The following is a 23,020-nucleotide window of genomic DNA, read 5'->3' as shown; positions in this document are numbered from 1 at the left end:
ACTACTATCATTGCAGTAAGTATGCGTTCAAATCTAGAACAATCTTCCAGAAGATGTGAGTAAGCCCTCAATTCTAACGATGTTCAAATCCAGGCTGAAAACAATTCTATTTCGCTGTCCATATGACAACTGAAATTTTATATTTATCTGTACTCCTCACATTCCATTTAATTAATGATTATTTTTTTATGTTTTATGGAATGTCTTATCTGCTTTCTTGTAATTTTATGCAGTTGTTAAAGCACTTTGAATTGAATTGTGTACGAATTCAAAAATAATGTAGTTCTATACTCCTCTCCACGTAATCATGGCGACACATTCGTTCTATGCGGAAGAGAGAGAAATTAATTAATTGGGGGGGGGGGGGGGGGCGTGCAATTGTTGTCAAACTGCATACAGCAAAAGATATGTGACAAAGCACAGGATAGGACAACAGAGTTAAACAGTTTATGAGCAAAATAAGACAAGTGAATTTAAAAAAAATAAATAAATACAAAAATATCTCCTCTTCACTCTAGGTAGGCTGACTAACGACACCCTTGCACTTTAAAGAGCCAACACTATGTTAGTTTCATGAACTTTTCATGCTTGTCAAACTGGATTACAAGTATGCACCGTTACGTTTCCTTACTTTAAAACGGAACAAAAGCAGGATTTCCGTAGTGACTTACCCAGATGGGGAGCGCTCTTCCTCCTCCTCGATGACTCCAATGTGTCTTTGTTTTAGTTGCTGAATCATGTCGCTTTGACAAAGTTGGCAAAGAACACACTGTTTGGCGAAATGCTCCCACACTTCTAAAGTCTTAGGTCGAGTTTTCCAAGTTTGTCATGTTTCAATCCACTCTAGAAATCTAGACGGCACACCTCGTCTTCTGTTTCCCCCCGCCCCTCTTCTGTGGTGTTACAGCAGTGCTCATCGCGTGACGTGGCGGGTTGCCAACGTAATAATCATGCGACACAACAAATCGATGGTGACATTTCTTGCCAACGCTTTAAATTATCGATTTTATTGATGAATCATTGCAGCAATAATTATATGTAAAGTCACACACTACCCTTAAGTAAACAGTAATATTATAAATTTGAATGCATTTCCGAAACAAGTAAGAAAGAAGTGAACCAACCTGCTCTGCGCAGCACAATCCGAGGCTGCAGACTAAAAACAATGTCCAATAGTTGTCGTTGTGGCTCCTTCTCCTCTTTTGGGCCCCAAAGTTCCTCCTCGTACTCTGCTGTCCTCCTTGCACACATTTTCACACGACGATCTAGAGTGGAGGTAGAAGCACGCAGGTGGATTACATCTTGTGCAGACGATGTAATCTGAAGGAAGTTACCGACTGTAAGGTAGTGGTAGGGGAGAGTGTGGCTAGACAGCATAGGATGGTGGTGTATAAGATGACTCTGGTGGTGGGGAGGAAGATAAGGAAGACAAAGGCAGAGCAGAGAACCATGTGGTGGAAGCTGAGACACGACGAGTGTTGTGCAGCTTTTCGGGAAGAGGTGAGACAGGCTCTCGGTGGACGGGAGGAGCTTCCAGAAGACTGGACCACTGAAGCCAAGGTGATCAGAGAGGCAGGCAGGAGAGTACTTGGTGTATCTTCTGGCAGGAAAGGAGAGAAGGAGACTCGGTGGTGGAACCTCACAGTACAGGAAATCATACAAGGAAAAAGGTTAGCTAAGAAGAAGTGGGACACTGAGAGGACCGAGGAGAGGCGAAAGGAATACATTGAGATGCGACACAGGGCAAAGGTAGAGGTGGCAAAGGCCAAACAAGAGGCATATGATGACATGTATGGCAGGTTGGACACTAAAGAAGGAGAAAAGGATCTATACAGGCTGGCCAGACAGAGGGATAGAGATGCGAAGGATGTGCAGCAGGTTAGGGTGGTTAAGGATATAGATGGAAATATGTTGACTGGTGCCAGCAGTGTGCTAGCGAGATGGAAAGAATACTTCCGAGGAGTTGATGAATGAGGAAAATGAGAGAGAAGGGCGAGTAGAAGAGGCAAGTGTGGTGGACCAGGAAGTGGCAATGATTAGTAAGGGGGAAGTTAGAAAGGCATTAAAGAGGATGAAAAATGGAAAGGCAGTTGGTCGTGATGACATTCCTGTGGAGGTACGGAAGCATCTAGGAGAGGTGGCTGTGGAGTTTTTGACCAGCTTGTTCAATCGAATTCTGGCGTGTGAGAAGATGCCTGAAAGGTGTGCCGGTGCCCATTTTTAAGAACAAGGGTGATGTGCAGAGCTGTGGGAACTATAGAGGAATAAAGTGGATGAGCCACACAATGAAGTTATGGGAAAGAGAAGTGGAGGCTTGACTCAGGACAGAAGTGAGTATTTGCGAGCAACAGTATGGTTTCATGCCTAGAAAGAGTACCACAGATACATTATTTGCCTTGAGGTTGTTGATAGAAAAGTACAGAGAAGGTCAGAAGGAGCTACATTGTGTCTTTGTAGATCTAGAGAAAGCCTACAACAGAGTACCCAGAGAGGAACTGTGGTACTGCATGCGGAAGTCTGGAGTGGCAGAAGTATGTTAGAATAATACAGGACATGTACGAGGGCAGCAGAACAGCAGTGAGGTGTGCTGTAGGTGTGACAGACGAATTTAACGTGGAGGTGGGTCTGCATCAGGGATCAGCCCTAAGCCCCTTCCTGTTTGCAGTGGTGATGGATAGGCTAACAGATGAGGTTAATCCCCGTGGACCATGACGTTTGCAGATGACATTGTGATCTGCAGTGAAAGCAGGGAGCAGGAGGAGGAACAGTTAGAAAGATGGAGGCATGCACTGGAAAGCAGAGGAATGACGATTAACCGAAGTAAAACAGAATATATGTGCATGAATGAGAGAGGGTGTGGTGGGGGAAGAGTGAGGCTGCAGGGAGAAGAGATAGCGAGGGTGGAGGACATTAAATACTTTTTTTTTTTTTTTTTTTTTCACCAGAGCAATGGTGAGTGTGGTCAGGAAGTGAAGAAGTCCAAGCAGGTTGGAACGGGTGGCGGAAGGTGTCAGGTGTGTCATGTGACAAAAGAGTCTCTGCTAGGATGAAGGGCAAAGTTTATAAAACAGTAGTGAGGGCAGCCATGATGTACGGATTCGAGACAGTGGCACTGAAGAGACAACAGGAAGCAGAGGTGGCGGTGGCGGAAATGAAGATGTTGAGGTTCGCTCTCGGAGTGACCAGGTTGGATCAAATTTGAAATGAGCTCATCAGAGGGACAGCCGAGGTTCGATGTTTTGGACACGTCCAGAGGAGAAACAGTGAGTATATTGGTAGAAGGATGACGAGGATGCCAAGAGAGCTCGGGGAAGTCCAAAGAGAAGGTTGATGGATGTCGTGAGGGAAGACATGAGGGCAGTTGGTGTTCGCGAGGAGGATGCAGGAGATTACATGGCTTACGTGGAAAAGGATGACGCTCTGTGGCTACCCCTAAAGGGACAAGCCGAAAGGAAAAGAAGACGACATTCTACAACATGATTCAGAAAATAAATTTTACGCGTTATTATCTCACGACAAACAAAGCACATAGAAACTAGCTGTTGGTGTTTTTTCCCCGCCTCCACATTTCCATGTTAGTACTAAATATTCGGGTACACAATCCTTACTAGTAGGTGGCGTTAAAACGAACACTTTACTTCAGGCTTGATGTCTGCTTCGAGAAGTGTTGATTCCGGACGCCTCCCTTTGTTAGCATGCTAAGCTAAGCTAGGCCGAAGAAGCGTCAACGTGCAGCGAGACGACTTCAACTGGACACGAAAATTGGACAAATGGCGTTTTCGTCTCGCAAAGTCGTGATGGATTTACTGTGACGAGTATTCAGCACGTTCGGAATAAATTCGGGATATTTTTAGCGCAGCACATGGGAGGGCTTGTGCTTACGGCTGAGTCGAGTGTTGTCCATAGATATGATGTCAAGATACGACAGCACGCGGCAGCACCCCGATTGACCGACGTGTTTGCTGGCGGCCATGTTGGGGAGGTCGTTGTTCTCATAGACTGCAATGCATGGACACTTAAATTAAATCGTAATTTGCTCATTTCTCAACTGTTGTGTATGAGGCTTACTCTTTTGTCAACGTCACAACGTATGCTATCAATACATAACATTTGGGGAGATAAATTAAAAAAAAGCACAAATAAATTTACACGTGAATGGGACTCCCAGTTGCCTTGTCATAATTGTGCGGCGTTTTGGTTTTACGCCACCGTATGCAGCGCAATGCATTGGCATCCTTGGTCTTTTGTTATCTTGCCGCTCACAACGTGGAATGCGCTGAGGACTTTGACCTCCCTAGCTTAGCGTCCCCGTCGGCGTGTCGTATCTACCTTTACGTAATCTGTGCGTGTCGTTATGCAAACGATCCTGGAATTGGCCGAGCTTCGTCTTTATCCCACCCGAATATTTTTCCAACATCACTACTTTAAAGGACTAAAACATGATTTAAATCTTCTTGTCCGGATAAACTCGTCTTGGTGGTGCAAGTTGAAGCTTCTCGGCCTTGTTACCTTATCTTAGCTTCGCTAGCCGCTAACAAAGTGACGTGTTTGTCAGCGACACATCGCATATTAGAGCTCGCCTGTGAAGGTGTTGTGATTGTCGTGTGAAAAAAATGTGTGCAAGAACAACAGCAAAGTACGAGAAGGAACTTTCTGGAACGAATGAGGAGGACGAGCCACGACGTCAACTTTTGGACGCTGTTCACATGCAGCCTCGTGTTGTATTACACACAGCAGCTACGCTTCTTACTCTCACTTGTTGAGTTACAAACTACTTTCTATTGGTCAAAAATATTCCCGTGTTTACATTTGAATGGAATCTTCATGACTCTATGTCATATTTACGGCCAAATGAAGCGCTGACGATTCCCATCCAATCCAATCCAATCCAATTCTTTAAAAAAGGTTCATTTGTTTCTTCTTTTTGTTTGTTGGCGGGTGGCAGCAAACGTTCAAGACGCATTACTGCCATCTACTGTGCTGGAGTGTGGATCAGAGTACGTCTATACATATTTATAGTACTAGGGAGCAAAATAAATGGGTTTTTTTCTGTTTTGATTATGTTTTTCACATAAGCCCTGACCTCACTCATCCCAACGGATATTCCAACCATTCTTCTCGTTTAAGATCTACAAAGACACAATTTAGCTCCTTCTGACCTTCTCTGTACTTTTCCATCAACATCCTCAAGGCAAATAATGCATCTGTGGTCCTCTTTCTAGGCATGAAACCATACTGTTGCTCGCAAATACTCACTTCTGTTCTGAGTCTAGCCTCCACTACTCTTTTCCATAACGTCCTTGTGTGGCTCATCAACTGTATTCCTCTATAGTTCCCACAGCTCTGCACATCAAATGGGTACCCGCACACCTCTCCTCCATTCCTCAGGCATCTTCTCACACGCCAGAATTCTATTGAACAAGCTGGTCAAAAACTCCACAGCCACCTCTCCTAGATGCTTCCATACCTCCACAGGAATGTCATCAGGACCAACTGCCTTTTCATTACTGCTCATCACCTGTCCAATAGAGTCCCAACAGTGAAGCATGGTGGTGGCAGCATCATGCTGCGGGGGTGTTTTTCAGCTGCAGGGAAAGGATGACTGGTTGCAATCGAAGGAAAGATGAATACGGCCAAGTACACGTACAGATATCCTGGACGAAAACCTTCTCCAGACTGCTCAGGACCTCAGACTGGGCCGAAGGTTCACCTTCCAACAAGACAATGACCCTAGGTACACAGCTAAAATAACGAAGGAGTGGCTTCAGAACAACTCCGTGACTGTTCTAGAATGGCCCAGCCAGAGCCCAATTGAGCATCTCTGGAGAGACCTGAAAATGGCTGTCTACCAATGTTCAGCATCCAACTTGACAGAACTGGAGAGAATCTGCAAGGAGGAATGGCAGAGGATCCCCAAATCCGGGTGTGAAAAACTTGTTGCCTCATTCCCAAAAAGAGTCATGGCTGTATTACCTCAAAAGGATGCTTCTACTAAATACTGAGCAAAAGGGTCTGAATACTTATGGTTGTGTGATATTTATTTTAAATAAAAATCTGCAAAAATTGCAACTTCCGTTTTTTTCTGTCAATATGGGGTGCTGTGTGTACATTTAATGTGGTAAAAAAAAATATTTCAGAAAATGGCTGCAATATAAAAAAAAGAGTGAAAAATTTAAGGGGTCTGAATACTTTCCGTACCCACTGTATATCCTCGAACACTTCGACAGTGCAGGGACCTATGTGAGGATCCTGTTCGTGGACTTCAGCTCAGCGTTCAACACCATCATCCCTGACCTCCTTTCATCCAAGCTTCTCCAGCTCAGCGTCTCACCTGCCATCTGCCAGTGGATTTACAGCTTCCTGACGAGGAAACCGGAGTGGCCGCAGAAAACCCACCCAGGCACGGGGAGAACATGCAAACTCCACCCAGGCGGGGTCGGGATTTGAAACCCGGTCCTCAGAACTGTGAGGCAGATGTGCTATAACCCGTGCCGCCGATAGTTTGCATAATTATTTTTATTTAGGTAAATGTGCTGTTGTTGTTGTTTTTTTTAAAAACTGCAGTTCATACACAAATGTTAAAGTAGAACATGTTTTACAATTGTCTTTACGTTTTGGCATGTTATTAGCATTCCAGACAATTTTCATCATATATTACTCGTGTTGATCAGCATTTTGTTAAAAATTCATTAGTCTAGGCATGATTTTAAAATACAATTTTGCCAATGTTTTTTTTGTGTAATATATATAATATAGATAGAAAATACACACACACAGTGGGGCAAAAAAGTATTTAGTCAGCCAACAATTGTGCAAGTTGCCCCATTTAGAAAGATGAGAGAGGCCTGTAATTTTTATCATAGACAAAATGAGAAAAAAAAATCCTGACAATCACATTGTCTGATTTTAAAATAATTTATTAGCAAATTATGGTGGAAAATGGCGGCACGGTGGCCCGACTGGTTAGAGCGTCAGCCTCACAGTTCTGAGGTGCGGGGTTCAATCCCCGTCCCCGCCTGTGTGGAGTTTCCATGTTCTCCCCGTGCCTGCGTGGGTTTTCTCCGGGCACTCCGGTTTCCTCCCACATCCCAAAAACATGCATTAATTGGAGACTCTAAATTGCCCGTAGGCATGACTGTGAGTGCGAATGGTTGTTTGTTTCGATGTGCCCTGCGATTGGCTGGCAACCAGTTTAGGGTGTACCCCGCCTCCTGCCCAATGACAGCTGGGATAGGCTCCAGCACGCCCAAGTGAGGAGAAGCGGCTCAGAAAATGGATGGATGGATTATGGTGGAAAATAAGTATTTGGTCACCGACAAACAAGCAATATTTCTGGCTCTCACAAACCTGGAACTTCTTTAAGAGGCTCCTCTAAGAGGCTCCTCTGTCCTTCACTCGTTACCTGTATTAATGGCACCAGAAACATAACTGTAGACCTGCACCAGGCTTGGAAGACTGAATCTGCAATAGGTAAGCAGCTTGGTGTGAGGAAATCAACTGTGGGAGCAATTATTAGAAAATGGAAGACATACAAGACCACTGATAATCTCCCTCGATCTGGGGCTCCACACAAGATCTCAACATGTGGGGTCAAAATGATCACAAGAACGGTGAGCAAAAATCCCAGAACCACACGGGGGGGACCTAGTGAACGACCTGCAGAGAGCTGGGACCAGAGTAACAAAGGCTACATCAGTAACACACTACGCCGCCAGGGACTCACATCCTGCAGTGCCAGACGTGTCCCTCTGCTTCAGCTCGTACATGTCCATGCCCGTCTGAAGTTTGCTTGAGAGCATTTGGATGATTCAGAAGAGGATTGTGAGAATGTCATATGGTCAGATGAAACCAAAATAGAACTTTTTGGTAAAAACTCAACTTGTTCTGTTTGGAGGAGAAAGAATACTGAGTTGCATCCAAAGAACACCATACCTACTGTGAAGCATGGGGGTGGAAACATCATGCTTTTGGGGCTGCTTTTCTGCAAAGGGACCAGGACGACCGATCTGTGTAAAGGAAAGAATGAATGGGGCCATGTATCGTGAGATTTTGAGTGAAAACCTCCTTCCATCAGAAAGGGTATTGAAGATTAAACATGGCTGGGTCTTTCAGCATGACAGTGATCCCAAACACACAGCAAGGGCAACGAAGGAGTGGCTTCAGAAGAAGAATTTCAAGGTCCTGGAGTGGCTCCGGATCTCAACCCCATAGAAAATCTTTGGAGGGAGTTAAAGTCTGTGTTGCCCAGCGACAGCCCCAAAACATCACTGCTCTAGAGGAGATCTGCATGGAGCAATGGGCCAAAATACCAGCAACAGTGTGTGAAAACCGAGTGAAAATGTACAGAAAACGTTTGACCTCTATCATTGCCAACAAAGGGTATATAACAAAGTATTGAGAAGAAATTTTGTAATTGACCAAATACTTAGTTTCCACCATAATTTGCTCATAAATTACTTAAACTAAACACCTGTAAGAAATTGTGAGATTGATATGTTAATACAACCTGTGTTATTGTTAGTTGTCCCAGCATAAGAAATTCAAGCCTCTCGGATGTCCATTGAACTTAGTGAACGAACACCATGTCCAATGCATGTTAGTCAACTGGTTGACGGAGTTGCAGAGCCAGCACACTGAAGAAGGGCGGGCCCAGCTCATTCCAGCCACAAGAGGGGGAGTGCGGGGTGCGGGATGGATAAGCCGGCGAGCCCATCCCGCAAGGGGCCCAGCCAAAGGGACACCACTCACTCCCCAGGACCCAGTGATGCGGACTCTGTATCGGTCTGTCGTGGTGAAGAAGGAGCTGAGCCAAAAGGCAAAGCTCTCGATTTACCGGTCGATCTACCTTCCTACCCTCACCTATGGTCACGAGGGTTATTGCTGTTTATTATTTAATCTGATGAAAAAAAATGTTGCATAACATAACCATTACTCCATAATCGTTAATTAATTATGGCTTCAATATTTCTTAATTTTATGTATTTATTGCCTCAACTTTGTCATAGTGGATGCATTTGCAGACAAATGTCTTCACTTGCCTGCTATTTTTTAATTTCCTGTATCCACTATTGCTGTTGAAATGATGCAAAGTCCACATTGTGGCACTAGTACAGGTTATCGTTTATTGTAAATATGCGACGCAGCAGACTAGCGGTGACGTACTAATTCATTTCCATTCCAGGTCTTGCCAGAGTATGAATCTGTCGGAGTGTGTTTGGGTTACAGTGTCTCTGCCGTGTGCACCCAGGCACAGCGGATGGAGCAAGGCAGCCGCAACTGCTATCAGTGAATCCACTAACTGGCGCACCAACATCGGGGCCAGCCAACTTGCCACAGCCACACCCAGCGCGGCACATGTGGGCCCACACAACGGCGACACCCGGGAGAGTTAACTCTTTAATAAACACGGTGGAAGTCCAACTAATTTACACTGGCCAGGCACGTACACTACTTGATTGACAGCTGACGGTTTAGCGGGGCGGTTTTGACCGCATTCAGTGGACTCGCTCACAGCATCCAACAGCCTGTAGAAGGTCTCTATTTTTCACAATTTTGGAGCCTCATTTTACTGTAGATACTTGTTTTTTTTATTATTCATTCAAATTTGGGAGACTTGTAAACGTTTCCCTGTGATGTGATGCATCGAGGAGGTGCGTGTGTGCGCTCTCTGCATATGCGGAGTTGTGAAGAGTAACAGTGTCGCTCATATGTAAGTTTGATTTGATTTCAAGCATAACGTGAATGTGTTGTGAGAGAAATCAGACAACGAGACGATTGATATGTGACGTGCCAATGACGTGACGTCATCTTCAATTGCCACAGCAATGAAAAAACAAGAGTTCTCATTCATCCAACTATTTTCCCTCTTTGCGTCTTGCACCTCTGTTGTTCTCGTCTCCTCGATGGGATCTCTGGTGGGAGGTGCCGACATGTACAGTCAAAAGGATCAAGGAGAAAGGTTGCAAATAAGTGAGAATTGGCCCAACATGTCTTCTTATGTCTCGCACATTTCAGTGATCTTCGTCCTGAGCAGCTGAAGCCAGAGTCCCCTCACATCAATGAAGAGGTTCATCACATTAAAGAGGAACTAGAGCAGCCTTTGAAAAGTAAAAATGAAGAGCAAAATGAGGCTATCAGAGGGGCGGAGACTCCAAGCAGCAGCTCAAGTCAACACATGACAACAGAAGGTGATGGAGACCACTGTGGAGGATCACAAGCAGACGGCCTTTTGGCTCCCCTACCAGATAGTGACGACATGACGTTACACTCTCCCCACACTGATGACGATGAGGAACAGTTTGAAGTTCACGCTGACAACAAATGCTGGAAATGTTCTGAATGTGGGAAAACATTTGCTTATAAGTCGAATTTGAAACAACACATGCGAAAACAGACTGGAGAGAAACCTTTTGCTTGCTCAATTTGTGGTCAAAAATGATCTCGGAAGAGCACCTTAACAGGTCACACAAGAACACACACAGGAGATAAACCTTTTGTCTGCTCCGTTTGTGGTCAAAGATTTGCTCCAGCAAAGTTTGACAACACACACAAGAACCCACACTGGAGAAAAACCTTTTGCCTGCTGAGTTTGCGGTCAAAGATTCACTCAGAGGGGCGATTTAAATATACACACAAGAACACACACTGGAGAGAAACCACTTGTTTGCTCAGTTTGTGGTCAAAGTTTCGTTCAAAGCAGTCATTTGGCAACACACACAAAAACCCACACTGGAGAGAAACCTTTTGCCTGCTCAGTTTGTAGTCAGCGATTGTCTCGGAACAGAACTTTAAAATATCATGCAAGAACACACACAGGTGAGAAACCTTTTTCCTGTTCAGTTTGTGGTCGAAAATTTGCTCTAAGATCAAATTTGACAACACACACAAGAACACACACTGGGGAGAAACCTTTTGTCTGCTCAGTTTGTGGTCAAAGATTCTCTGAGAATGGAACCTTAAAAAACACACAATAACACACATTGGGGAGAAACATTTTTCCTGCTCAGTTTGTGGTCACAGATTCTCTGAGAAGGGAACTTTAAAAATCCACACAAGAACACACACTTGGGAGAAACCATATGTCTGCTTAGTATGTGATCAAAGATTCTCTCATAAGGGAAACTTAATAAGTCACACAAGAAAACACACTGGTGAGAAACTTTTTTTTCCTGCTGAGTTTGTGTTCACAAATTTGCTCAAAAATACATACAAGAACACGCACTGGTTAGAAACCTTTATCTTGCTCATGTTGTGGTAAAAAATGTGTTTAAAGAGCGATTTGACAAGACACACAGGAACACACTGGGAAGAAACCATTTGTCCACTCAGTTGTCAGTTGTCCCAGTCTTGTGAAGCAGCACCACAAAGCAATGCATGACCCCTCTCAAACTTTAAAGGATAGAGCCACGACAGCGTTATCCAGAGGGATGAGACCTTCTAGCCAGTCGGAATCAGGACATAACTGCAAGTTTGCTGTCATTAATGAAGTGATTGTTGACAAGAAAACTAAGCAGCTTGTCACTCCACCTATTAAAAAAAAAACTCCCACTCTCAGACACAACTCTTTGCAGAGTGAAACTATTTGCAAAGGATGTTTCAGGAAAGCTTGTGGGAAAACTGGGAAACGCAGAATTTATGTCTTGCTGCGGAAGAATCAACTGATTGGACAAACATGGTCCAGCTGAAGTGTAATGCTAAAATGAAGGTTGTTTCTTTTCCTATTACATTCCATTTTCTGTTTTAAGAGACTCGCAGAAGTCTGTGTGGTGGTTCACACTCACAAGTCTGATGTGTGTGGCGGTTCTTTAAAAGCCTTTGTAATTCGAAAGAGAAAAGGCCCAAAAGTTGAAACTCAAATTAGGGCTAAGGAGTTCATGTTTTATATTGCTGAGGCCGAAAGACAAAAAAATTAAAGAAGCTGAGTTAAGAAACATATATTCACATTAAAGGAGCACAACATTACACACAAACCTATCAGATAATAATATGTAATAACGACCTGTTGCGTTAAACATTTCCGGCTGAGGCCAGTGTCGTCCACAGACATGAACACTAGATATGCTAGTGTGCTGTAGCAACACGGCTAACCAACGTGCCTAATGGCGGCCATGTTGGGAAGGTCGTCGTTGATGGTTCTTTTAGCCACTCCTCAAAGTGTTCCATTTCCTCAAGTGAGCCAAAAGGAAACAGAATGCCCTCGGGTACTTCAGGTGGCTTTCAACCATGACCCCAGCGATCTAAGTTTACTAGGGCAATGTGTTAGCTGGTGCTTTATTAGTCCCATCAGTGGAAGATGACACTGGGTGTGACGATGTTGCATTTTCCTCCCAGACTAGTGTATTTTCATTAAATCCTCCATCACTCTTTCTCAAGTCTGATCATTAGCATTGGCATGCAAATGACGACTGTTGGCATCAATAATTTGCTGGCGTGTTCTCTCCAGGTCTCTCTGTACATGCCTTCTTCGATTTGACTCATAAACATTCCTTTCTTCCATCTTTTACTTTAGCAGTCAGCACAGAACAACGGTTGCAGACCTACATACCTAGAGGTGAAGAGAGGCGGTTTGTGTTTTATTACAGTATTCTTCCACATTCACACTTAGGTTTTATTTGCTTTATTATTCTGATGTTTATTGAAAATGCTGCCGGTCCGAAAAGGGTTTTAGGGGACAGGCAAGAGGGATAGATTGGACAAGGGGACTACGGGTGAGAACCACAGAAGAAGAGTAGTGAGGCAGTCTAGATATTTGAACCCAAGTAACATTAGAACAGTCATTTGTAGATGGGGGTCACGCCCAATGAGGACATGCAATAACTAATCAAGAGAACAAGCGAGGACAGTAAAGAGCAGGACAGGATGTGGGAAAATTAGCAAAGCAGTACTAATGACGAGGTGTTTGGTGGGATGCTTTTATAGTGTCTAAACACCTGTGAGGTGATATGTTAGTATCACCTGTGTTGTTGTTGTTGTTAGTGATCCCAGCACAAGTAATTAAAGCCTATAGTGCGTCTATCAAAACGTATTCGTGAATGAACACCATATCACATGCATGTTGGTCAACTGGTGTACGGAGTTGCTGAGAGGCACAGAGGGGCAAGCCTCCCCCCACCCCCACTCACAAGGAGGGTACCCATTCGCTGCTTCAGGAGTCCCAGAGGCCAAATCTATTTCAGACCAACCTAATTGGTGAAAATCAATATAAGTATTCCCCCCCCCCCCCCCTCACACACTTTTAGCACATTCAAACTTATTACAACACACTTTTTAACAATCTGTATTCATTACCACGTCCAGACTCTCGCTCACATAGTTTTCCAAGAATGAGGCGAAACGTGCTTGCTTCAAGCTCTTTATTTGTCACTCACAGTTAAAATTACAAAAGAGAATTAAACATTGTATACATTTAAACACCAGATTTTTCAACTAATTCATATCATTTCATCCAACCAAACTCTTGTTAGCTAATACATAGGAATGTACTATACTAAAGTGGCAGCATTCACTTATATTTTATATAACATAGCTGTGGAGTCAAATTCCCTCCAAAATGACAACTTTTCAGGAAATAATAGTGAACAAAATTAAGTTTGCTTGCGTTTCCAAACAACGGCTTTGTTCAAGTTGGTATACTCTATATTGCCGTCATATATCATTGCAATATCATACGAACAACAGCTAACACCCCCAAATGATATTCAATCGACAATCGCTTATTTAATGTGCAGATACGCTGCATAAATAACCGGCCGATTGTTGTGATATTTTCAGAGGTGTCAGTGAGACTAAATAGCGATTTTGTGGCCTGACGCGGCTATATACGTCGTCTGATATAAGTTTTTAACACGTCACCGTTTTTCCTCAGTAAATATATTTCTAAGGGTGCTATTGACTCGAACATTTCAAAAGATTTTGGGAACAACCCAAGTAATCCATACATACAAAGAAAGTAGAAGAAATAAGATCAGAAATTAAGCTGTGTGTAACAATGTTAAACGACATGGGAAAAGTATTGAACACGCCAACTGGTATTTATTTAATACTTTGAAAAAAAAGCCTTTGTTTGCAACGACAGCTTCAATATGCCTCCTGTTTGGCGAAACTAGTCGCATGCATTGCTCTGGTGTGATATTGGCCCATTCCTCCACGCAAATTCCAATCGCGAAGGTTCCGTGGGCTTCGTTTATGAACCTTGAGTATCAGTTCTTTCCATACATTTTCAATTGGACACACAAGAACACACAGTGGTGAAATTTTCAAGTCAATAGCATCTTTGGAATTATATTTCATGAGAAAAATGGTGACTTGTTATAAATATTTATTTCAGCTGTTGTATCTTTCCTCAAGGGGAAATTTTTTGAACAACAAGCCTTCCAACATGTTTCACTGACACCATTTTCACTCATTATTGTATTAAAAAAAACTTTCAATGTAACTGCAGACAACAATTACACCACAATATAAATACAAGTTGAATGAGGAATTGTCCTTGCCTTCTGCCATCTACGCATCAGGCTGTGACAGGCCGATGTGTCCAAAATATGGGCAGGCCAAAATCGGGCTGAAAATAAAATACTTAATCAGAAAACAGCCTAAAATGACAAGTCAATTTTGCAGTTTTTTTTTTTTTTTTTTTTTTTTTTTAAACAGACCTATGCAATAAGTCCCAATGTTCTCACCATTAACTAGGACCTTTAAGAAGGTACATAGAATACATTCTTGGTGCATGAACTGATGAAGCATGCTCGGATCAGAGACAAAAACTTCATTGCTTAACGGAATTGAAACTGCTATATTTATCAACACACTTGCGTTTCTTAACATAGTGGTGCAGTGAGAACTGAGCAAGAAAAAGGTTTCTCACAATGTGTGTTCTTGTGTTTTTTTAAGGTTCCCTTAGCAGAGAATCTTTGACCACACACTGAGCAGGCAAAAGGTTTCTCACCAGTGTGTGTTCTTGCGTGTTTTGTCAAGTTTGCCTTATCAGAAAATTTTTGACCACAAACTGAGCAGGCAAAAGGTTTCTCACCAGTGTGTGTTCTTGTGTGAATTTTTAAGGTTCCCTTCTGAGAGAATCTTTGGCCACAAACTGAGCAGGAAAACGGTTTCTCACCAGTGTGTGTTCTTGTGTGTATTTTTAAACTGCCCTTCACAGAGAATCTTTGACCACAAACTGAGCAAGAAAAGGGTTTCTCACCAGTGTGTGTTCTTGTGTGACTTTTTAAGGTTCCCTTCTGAGAGAATCTTTGGCCACAAACTGAGCAGGAAAAAGGTTTCTCACCAGTGTGTATTCTTGTATGTATTTTTAAGTCTGCCTTAGTAGTGAATCTTTTACCACAAACTAAGCAGGAAAAAAGTTTCTCCCCAGTGTGAGTTCGTGTGTGACGTTTTAATGTTTCCTTCTGAGAGAGTCTTTGGCCACAAACTAAGCAGGAAAAACGTTTCTCACCACTGTGTGTTATTGTGTGACTTGTCAAGTTACACTTCTTGGTGAATCTTTGACTGCAAACTGAGCAGGCAAAAGGTTTTTCTCCTGTATGTGTTCTTGTGTGACGTTTTAATGTTTCATTCTGAGAGAATCTTTGGCCACAAACTAAGCAGGAAAAAGGTTTCTCACCAGTGTGTGTTCTTGTGTGACTTTTCAAGTTACCCTTCTTGGTGAATCTTTGACCGCAAACTGAGCAGGCAAAAGGTTTCTCTCCAGTGTGTGTTCTCGTGTGTTGTTTCAACTTGCTCTTATAAGCAAAGGTTTTCCCACACTGAGAACAATTCCATCGTTTGTTGTCAGTGTGACATGTCTTATCACCATCAGACTGTTTATCATCATCATCATCATCATTATAGTCAGAAGAGTGTGATGTCATGTCGTCACTATCTGATCGTGGAGCTAAGAGGCCGTCTGCTTGTGATCTTCCACAGTGCTCTCCATCACTTTCTGTTGTCATGTGTTGACTAGAGCTGTTGCTTGGAGGCTCCTCCCCTCTGCTCTTCTCAATTTTGCGTTCATCTTCACTCTTTGAAGAGACACCAGTCAAGGGAGCCTTAATGATTTCCTCCTGCTCTTCCTGTTTAATGTGAAGGAACTCTTCCTCCTCCTCTTTGATGTGGCGGGGCTCCAGCTCTTTTTCCTCTTTCATGTGCAGAGCTTCTTCATCCCCCTCTTCCTCTTTAATGTGAGGGGATTCTGGCTTCAGCCACTCAGGGTGAAGACCTTGACTGACGTCTGCAAGATACAAGAAGACAAACACACATGGGCTAAATCTCATTTAATTGCAACCTTTCTCCTTTATCCTGTTTACATGTTAGTGCCTCCCACCAGAGAGCCCATCGAGGAGACAACAGAGGTGCTCGGAGTGAGGAGTGAAAAATAATTTGTAGACACCATACCTTAATGTCGTAATTTCATTGCTACGGCAATTAAAGATGATGTCACGTCATTGACGTACAAAACAATATCAACATACAGGAACAAATTTAAATGTGCAAAGCCTCCAGTGAAAACAGTGAAGAACTGGACAAATGAAGCAAAAATAGAACTTCAAGACTGCTTAGACTGCACAGAGTGAAGTGTCTTTGAAACTTCAACTGCAAGCCTGGATGAATATAAGGACTGTCACATCCTATTTCAGTTTCTGTGATGTGTGTGTACTAACAAAGACATGTCGCATTTTCAATAACTACAAGCAGTGGTTTACTCAAAACTTCAGCAACTTAAATACCCATTATAATACTAAGAAACCACAGTGGCAGCTCAAAAAACTCCACTCTGACACAGTAAAACTGTTCCAGCATAAAAGGGACACAGATCCTCCATTCTGCTTGACCTAATAGCCGAACAGGACAAAAAAATAAATAAATAAATAAATAAATAAATACATGAAACAAAGGACTAGCTGACGACATAAATACCTTCTACTGCAGATTTGAAAAGGACACTTTCACACCCCACACCCACCCAGCTGCACCACCATCACACCTCTGACTCCCCCTTCTGCGTTGACCATCCACAAACCGGATGTGAGACGCATCTTCAAAAAAATAAAAGTCAACAAAGCGGCGGGCCCAGACCTTGTGTCCCCGTGCTGCCTCAAAGTCTGCGCGGACCAGCTCGCTACAGTCTTCACATTGATCTTCAATCGATCTCTGGAACTGTGTGAAGTACCATCCCGTTTGAAATGCTCCACCAACATCCTCTCCTCCAAGCTTCTCCAGCTTAGCAGCAAGAACCTGCCATCTCCCAGTGGATTTAAAGCTTCCTGACGAGCAAGACACTGCAGATGAGGCAGGGGGACACCACCTCATCCACATGAAACCATCAGCACAGGGGCGCCCCAAGGGTGTGTCCCCTCTCCGCTGCTCTTCTCTCTCTACACGAACAACTGCACCTCAACGCACCAGACTGTCAAACTCCTGAAGTTTGCAGACGACACCACAGTCATCGGCCTCATCAAAGACGGTAATGAGTCTGCATATCGACAGGAAGCGGAGCGGCTGGAGCTGTGGTGCGGCCAACACAACCTGGAGCTGAACATGCTCAAGACTGTCGTGATGATCGTGGACTTCAGGAGGCATCCTTCGCCACAGCTGTCCAATTGCCCTGTGTCAACCGTCGAGACTTTCAAGTTCCTGGGAATTACAGTCTCTCAGGACCTGAAGTGGGCGACCAACATCAACTCCGTCCTCAAAAAGGCCCAGCAGAGGATGTCCTTCCTGCGGCTTCTGAGGAAGCACGGCCTGCCACAGGAGCTGTTGAGGCAGTTTTACACAGCAGTCATCGAATCAGTCCTGTGTTCATCCATCACACTCTGGCTTGGTGCTGCTACAAAAAAAAAAGGCCAAACTCCGACTGCAACAAACAATCAAAACTGCTAGAAAAATCATCGGTACCCCCCCTAACCACCCTCGAGGACTTGCATGCTGCCAGAACTAAGACAAGAGCATGCAAAATCCTCTTGGAGCCTCCACATCCTGGTCACCACCTCTTCCAGCTCCTTCCCTCGGATAGGTGCATTCAAACAATGCAAACTAAAACCAGCAGACATTCCAAAACCTTCTTCCCTCTTGCTGTTTACTTCTGAAACTGTTAACTTACAACTCATACTCATTGTATTTTTAAAAATGTCCTCGCCTACTGCTTTATACATGTCGGTCAGGCTGTGACAGGCTGAAAAATCAAATATTTCATCAGAAAACGAAATTACTGCTGGGTAAAAATCTTTTGCAGGATGTTAGGTGGTGTTAGATATATTTCGATGCTGCTTCTTTACAGGACACACACACTAGCTTTTGTTTGTTAAAACTGACCACACTATGTTATGAATACACACACACACACACGCTGATCACATTCAGGCAGAGAGCAGACGAGAAGTGGTTTGATCAGGAGCCGCTGACGGAACGGACTGTTATCTGAATAGGGGAGCCACCTGGCTTCCGGATCCCACGAACATAGCCTTGTAAATCTCTATATTTGATTTTGTTGTATTAAAAACTAAAAAGACAAGCTCAGTGTATCAGGATTCTGATTGGGAAACAAGATCACCACCAAACAAAAGAACCGTGAAGGAAGAATTCCATCAAGTACTTTTTCCTTGCAAGACCAGATCGGGAACTCCACATAAACTTAGGGTTTGATACAAAAAAAGGACAACATGAAAAGATGACCACTCAGTCAGAGGATGATTGGAAAACCACCAAAAGTATCATAACTGACTGGTTCCATTGCAAATTTACTTATGTACTTATCCTTAGAAAAAGTACATCCTGTCATACAGGCCGCGGTTGTGGAGGGCGTGGCCACGTCGTCCCAGTCAGACCCAGAAAACAAAGGCAAATTCAAGGACACCACATGTACCACCATGTTGCTCCCTCCATATGAGACAGCCCGTGGGGTAACAAACGTAAAGCCTAATTACAAGACTCAAGAAGCATTGCGATTGGCAGAGACCTCCAGTGAAATTCATTTTCACGCTGCGGTTGCAAAAATATAAAAAAATAGAAATAAATAAATGGGAGATGGATTTAGACGACATAGCCGTGGTAAACAGATATCAGAAAAAAAAGTATGTCAAAGATGGTCTTTAACTAATTTTTAGTGCATAACACGTATTAATATGTACTTTAGCACCCATCTCTTGAGTGCCAAGCACATATTTCTACGTTCTTTACATTTTTTAATAGGAACGTGGAGAACCTGGTGCAGCTGGAGAGTGAATATCAAGCTTGTGAATGGTTTAATTGCGTCGTAATCACCAGCAGAGGGAAACAGTGTTTTCAGAATTCAGTCATTAGCATGAAAAGAAGCCACTTGAGCGGAAGCGGGTTGTGGAGTAGTGTGGTTGAGACAACGTGGAGATTGAGAGAAAAATATGCCAAGTTTCAGACAACTGACACAAACAGAGTAGTCTCAGAGCTCCAGCTTCGTCATCTTTGACAAATGACGATGGCAATCGGAAGGAGGAGAAAAGGTTGACGCTTTGGGGTCGAGGGAGGGATTGCGTCTAAGCTCGCGGTGCATTCCATCTGAGCCAGTGTTTTCTGATTTTGAATCGGATGATGAACTGGACGTTGAATCGGATTCCGCCGATGATTATCTGCCTTTGGATTTGACTGAGAGCAGCAGGGCGTCGCCCCCAGACCCATCGGAAACTCATGAAGGAGATAAGCACCTACTCGCTAGCAAGCCAATTCTCGTAGTCATTAAAACTGGCTGGTTAGATGGATTTATTTATTTTAGTTTTAGACTGCAGAGCACTAAACTAAACACAAAACTAAATTTGGACCAGTCAGTTCTGCTAAAACCGCTGCGTAAATCCAATGAGCAGCAATATATAACAAATGACTAGGCATTTGTAGGCGGAACAGTGAACGACTGCCTCACAGTTCTGAGGACCGAGGTTCAATCCCCGACCCCGCCTGTTTGGAGTTTGCATGTTCTCCGTGGGTTTTCTCCAAAAACTACGGTTTCCTCCCACATCCCCCCAAAAAACCTGCATGGTAGGTTGATTGACGTCTCTAAATTGCCCCTAGGTGTGAATGTGAGTGCGAATGGTTGTTTGTTTGTATGTGGCCTGCGATTGGCTGGCAACCAGTTCAGGGTGTACCCCGCCTCCTGCCCGATGATAGCTGGGATAGGCTCCAGCACTCCCGCGACCCTTGTGAGGATAAGCGGATCAGACAATGGATGGATGGGCATTTGTAAGCACTAGTGTCAACTGTCAAAAGTACAGAAAATGTGTAGGATGTGGAAAGGTTATTAAAAAAAAAAAAAGTCCATCACAATGTAGCAAAAGCAAAAATATTGTGATAATTGTAGATATTTCTAAAAATTGCAGATTGTGCACACAGCAGATGATGTCCTTCCACTTCTGTTGGCAGGGGAAAAAAAGGTAAGAAAAGTATTTTTCTCCACTTCGCACTGCAGCAACAATTTTTTTTATTGTTGTTATTTTGTGCTAATTGTGAATGAAACAAACCTCTTTGCTGAGAATTTTCATCGAGCACAACCCAGCAGTCTGCCAAATAGCCGAGGAAACCAGTCTCGGTTCAGGAACTAAAAGTATAAATGTTTTTTTTTTTTTTTTTTTTTTTTTTTTTTTTTAAACTGTATTGTATGAATGTATTGGTCCGTTGATGAATGCAATGCAACACATTATTTTGGCCGGACTATGGCAAATTATTTTGCGGTTCTTTCATTTTAACACAAATGCTTCTGACAAGAGCCACAAAGTCCGGCCAGTGCTTGACTATTTACTCGACAAATTCTAGACATTGTATCAAATGGGCAAAAACATTTGCATTGAGGAGGGCATGTTGAAGAGGGGCGGGGGTGCCTGTCGTTCCGCGTATACAGCCCGCAAAAACCCGTCAAGTATCGAATCAAATTGTACCTGTGACTCAAAAACGGGCTACAGCTTCAACGTGCTACCTTACATAGGGGAATGCTGTACTCTGCCAAATATTGGGGGGTTTTTTGCACCTTTACCATCTGGCAGGACATGGATATACATTCTACATGGACAATTTTTACAACTCTGTTGACCTGAGTGAACGTCTGCATTGGAGCACAAACTAACATTTTTCAACTGTCCATGTTCAATGCTTATGTCAAATATAGATCCAAAATCTTTCCCTCATGGACTTTATAATATGAGTAGAAAAGCCCTGGACCACAAAAAAAGGCACTATCTGCACAATTTGCACAATTGTCACTGTACCAGATTATCACTCTATTAGTCATTTCAAACTGCTCTAAATTGCGAGAGGATTTTTTTTAAACAGGCCTTCCAACAAGTTTCATAATCACTATTTTATTTGTATTTAAAAAAATGTCCTCGCCTACTGCTTTATACATGTCAGTCAGGCTGTGACAGGCTGACGTGTCCAAAATTTGCACGGGCTAAAATCTGGCTGAAAATCAAATATTTAATGAGAAAAGGCGTGTCAAATTACTGCTGGGTAAAAAAAAAAAAATTTTGCCGGTGGGGGATGACTATGCAAGCGAAATGCCAGTCACTCGGCTGAACTTTTAACCCCTCCCAGCTTCCCCCTTTCTCCACACCCCACAACGTGGGCACAGACAACGGTACACTGCTGTTAGGTGGTGTTAGCTATATTTCGATGGTGCTGCTTACAGGGCACACACACTAGCTTTTGTTTCTTAAAAGTGACCACACACACACACACACACACACACACACACACACTGATAACATTCAGGCAGAGAGCAGGTGAGAACTGGTTTGATAAGGAGACGCTGAAGGAACGGCCTGTTATCTGAATAGGGGAGTCACTCGGCTTCCACATCCCGCGCCGTCTGCTCCATTCTACCATAGCTATATAAATCGCTATACTTGATTTTGTTGTGTTAAATACTCAAAAGACAAGTTGAAACATTAAAAGAACCGAGAGGTAGGAATTCCATTAGGGATGTTTTCCTTGCGAGGCCAGTTGGGCAACTCCCGGTCTTGCTTGGAATTCCTAACAGCTGCCACGCCAGCACAAACACATGGTCCCTTCGCAGGCTTTCATTTTTATACTGAGGCATTATTGGGATTATTCGGTAGAGTCCAAACCGTCAGGCAAATTTATAACATCTACAGAGTATACAGTTTATACCATGCACCCCTTAAACGTACTGTTTGTTAAACACACACACAAACACATTTTACACAGTATTCAATCTTCGTTAAATCTGTCCCCCAAAAATTTAAAAGCAACTTCTCAGTCTTGGTTAGCCCTTTTTGAAGCGTGCTCGTGCGCTACGTTCGCTCACATCCTGTCAATCTCCCGGGAGCACACACCAAAAACAACAAGCCATTTGTAAACACACATGATGTCGTGGAATGAGGCAAAGGTCGAATACGTCTCGGTGAGCCTGGCGGTAAGCCAGTGTCACCTGGAAGTGGCGTGTTTCACGCCGCGAGGGGCCAAGACCTGTGCTGCAAAATGCACCAGCTCGTTCTCAAAATTCAAATGCATGCCCTAAAAAACTGAGAGAGAGGTGAACCAACCTGCTCTGCGCAGCACAATTCCAGGCTGCAGATTGAACACAGCGTCCAGTAGTTGACGTGGCTCCTTCTCCTCCTTTGAGCCCCAAAGTTCCTCCTCGTACTCTGCTGTCCTCCTTGCACACATTTTCACAAGGCGATCACAACACTTTCCGCTCTGGGTTGGAGGGATGAGAAAAGCAAGTGGGGGAGGGGGGAATAATATATCAGACCTGAAATAATTATATCAAGATTAAGCTTTGGACACTGTGGGTTAAACAGAACGTTAGTTCAAATGGCAAAGCACCAAAGTCAACAAGAGGAAACAGTAGAATATGCAACTATGTACCGTACGAGATATGAAACAGAAAGAAGACAGCTAATTTGTTACCTCAGGAGCTCAAATTAATGTTGAAACATGATAGACATTCTACAAAAGGATTCAGAAAATAAGTATTACTGGATATTATTTCAGTAGCTCAGACAAACAAATTGAGAGAGAGAATCTAGCTGTTGTCCTCGACCCCCGCGCA

The 23,020-nt window shown here is 43.4% G+C and overlaps 1 protein-coding gene across 1 annotated transcript in view; it reads right to left on the bottom strand.

Annotated features, from left to right (window-relative positions):
• Window positions 1–23,020, bottom strand: part of LOC133397317 (gastrula zinc finger protein XlCGF57.1-like) — a 39,180-nt gene that overhangs the window by 7,510 nt on the left and 8,650 nt on the right. Inside the window, exons 2-3 of the mRNA XM_061668042.1 lie at window positions 22,512–22,665; window positions 1,125–1,265 (exon numbers count right to left, since the gene is read on the bottom strand). Of these exons, the coding sequence (XP_061524026.1) occupies window positions 1,125–1,265; window positions 22,512–22,635 (265 nt within the window). The 5' untranslated portion in view covers window positions 22,636–22,665. The remainder of the gene's footprint in view (window positions 1–1,124; window positions 1,266–22,511; window positions 22,666–23,020) is intronic.

The sequence above is a fragment of the Phycodurus eques genome, chromosome 22 (assembly GCF_024500275.1).
Source record: "Phycodurus eques isolate BA_2022a chromosome 22, UOR_Pequ_1.1, whole genome shotgun sequence".
NCBI lineage: Eukaryota > Metazoa > Chordata > Actinopteri > Syngnathiformes > Syngnathidae > Phycodurus > Phycodurus eques.
The sequence above is the reverse complement of the archived record's forward strand: the minus strand, read 5'-3'. Positions and strand labels throughout refer to the sequence as shown.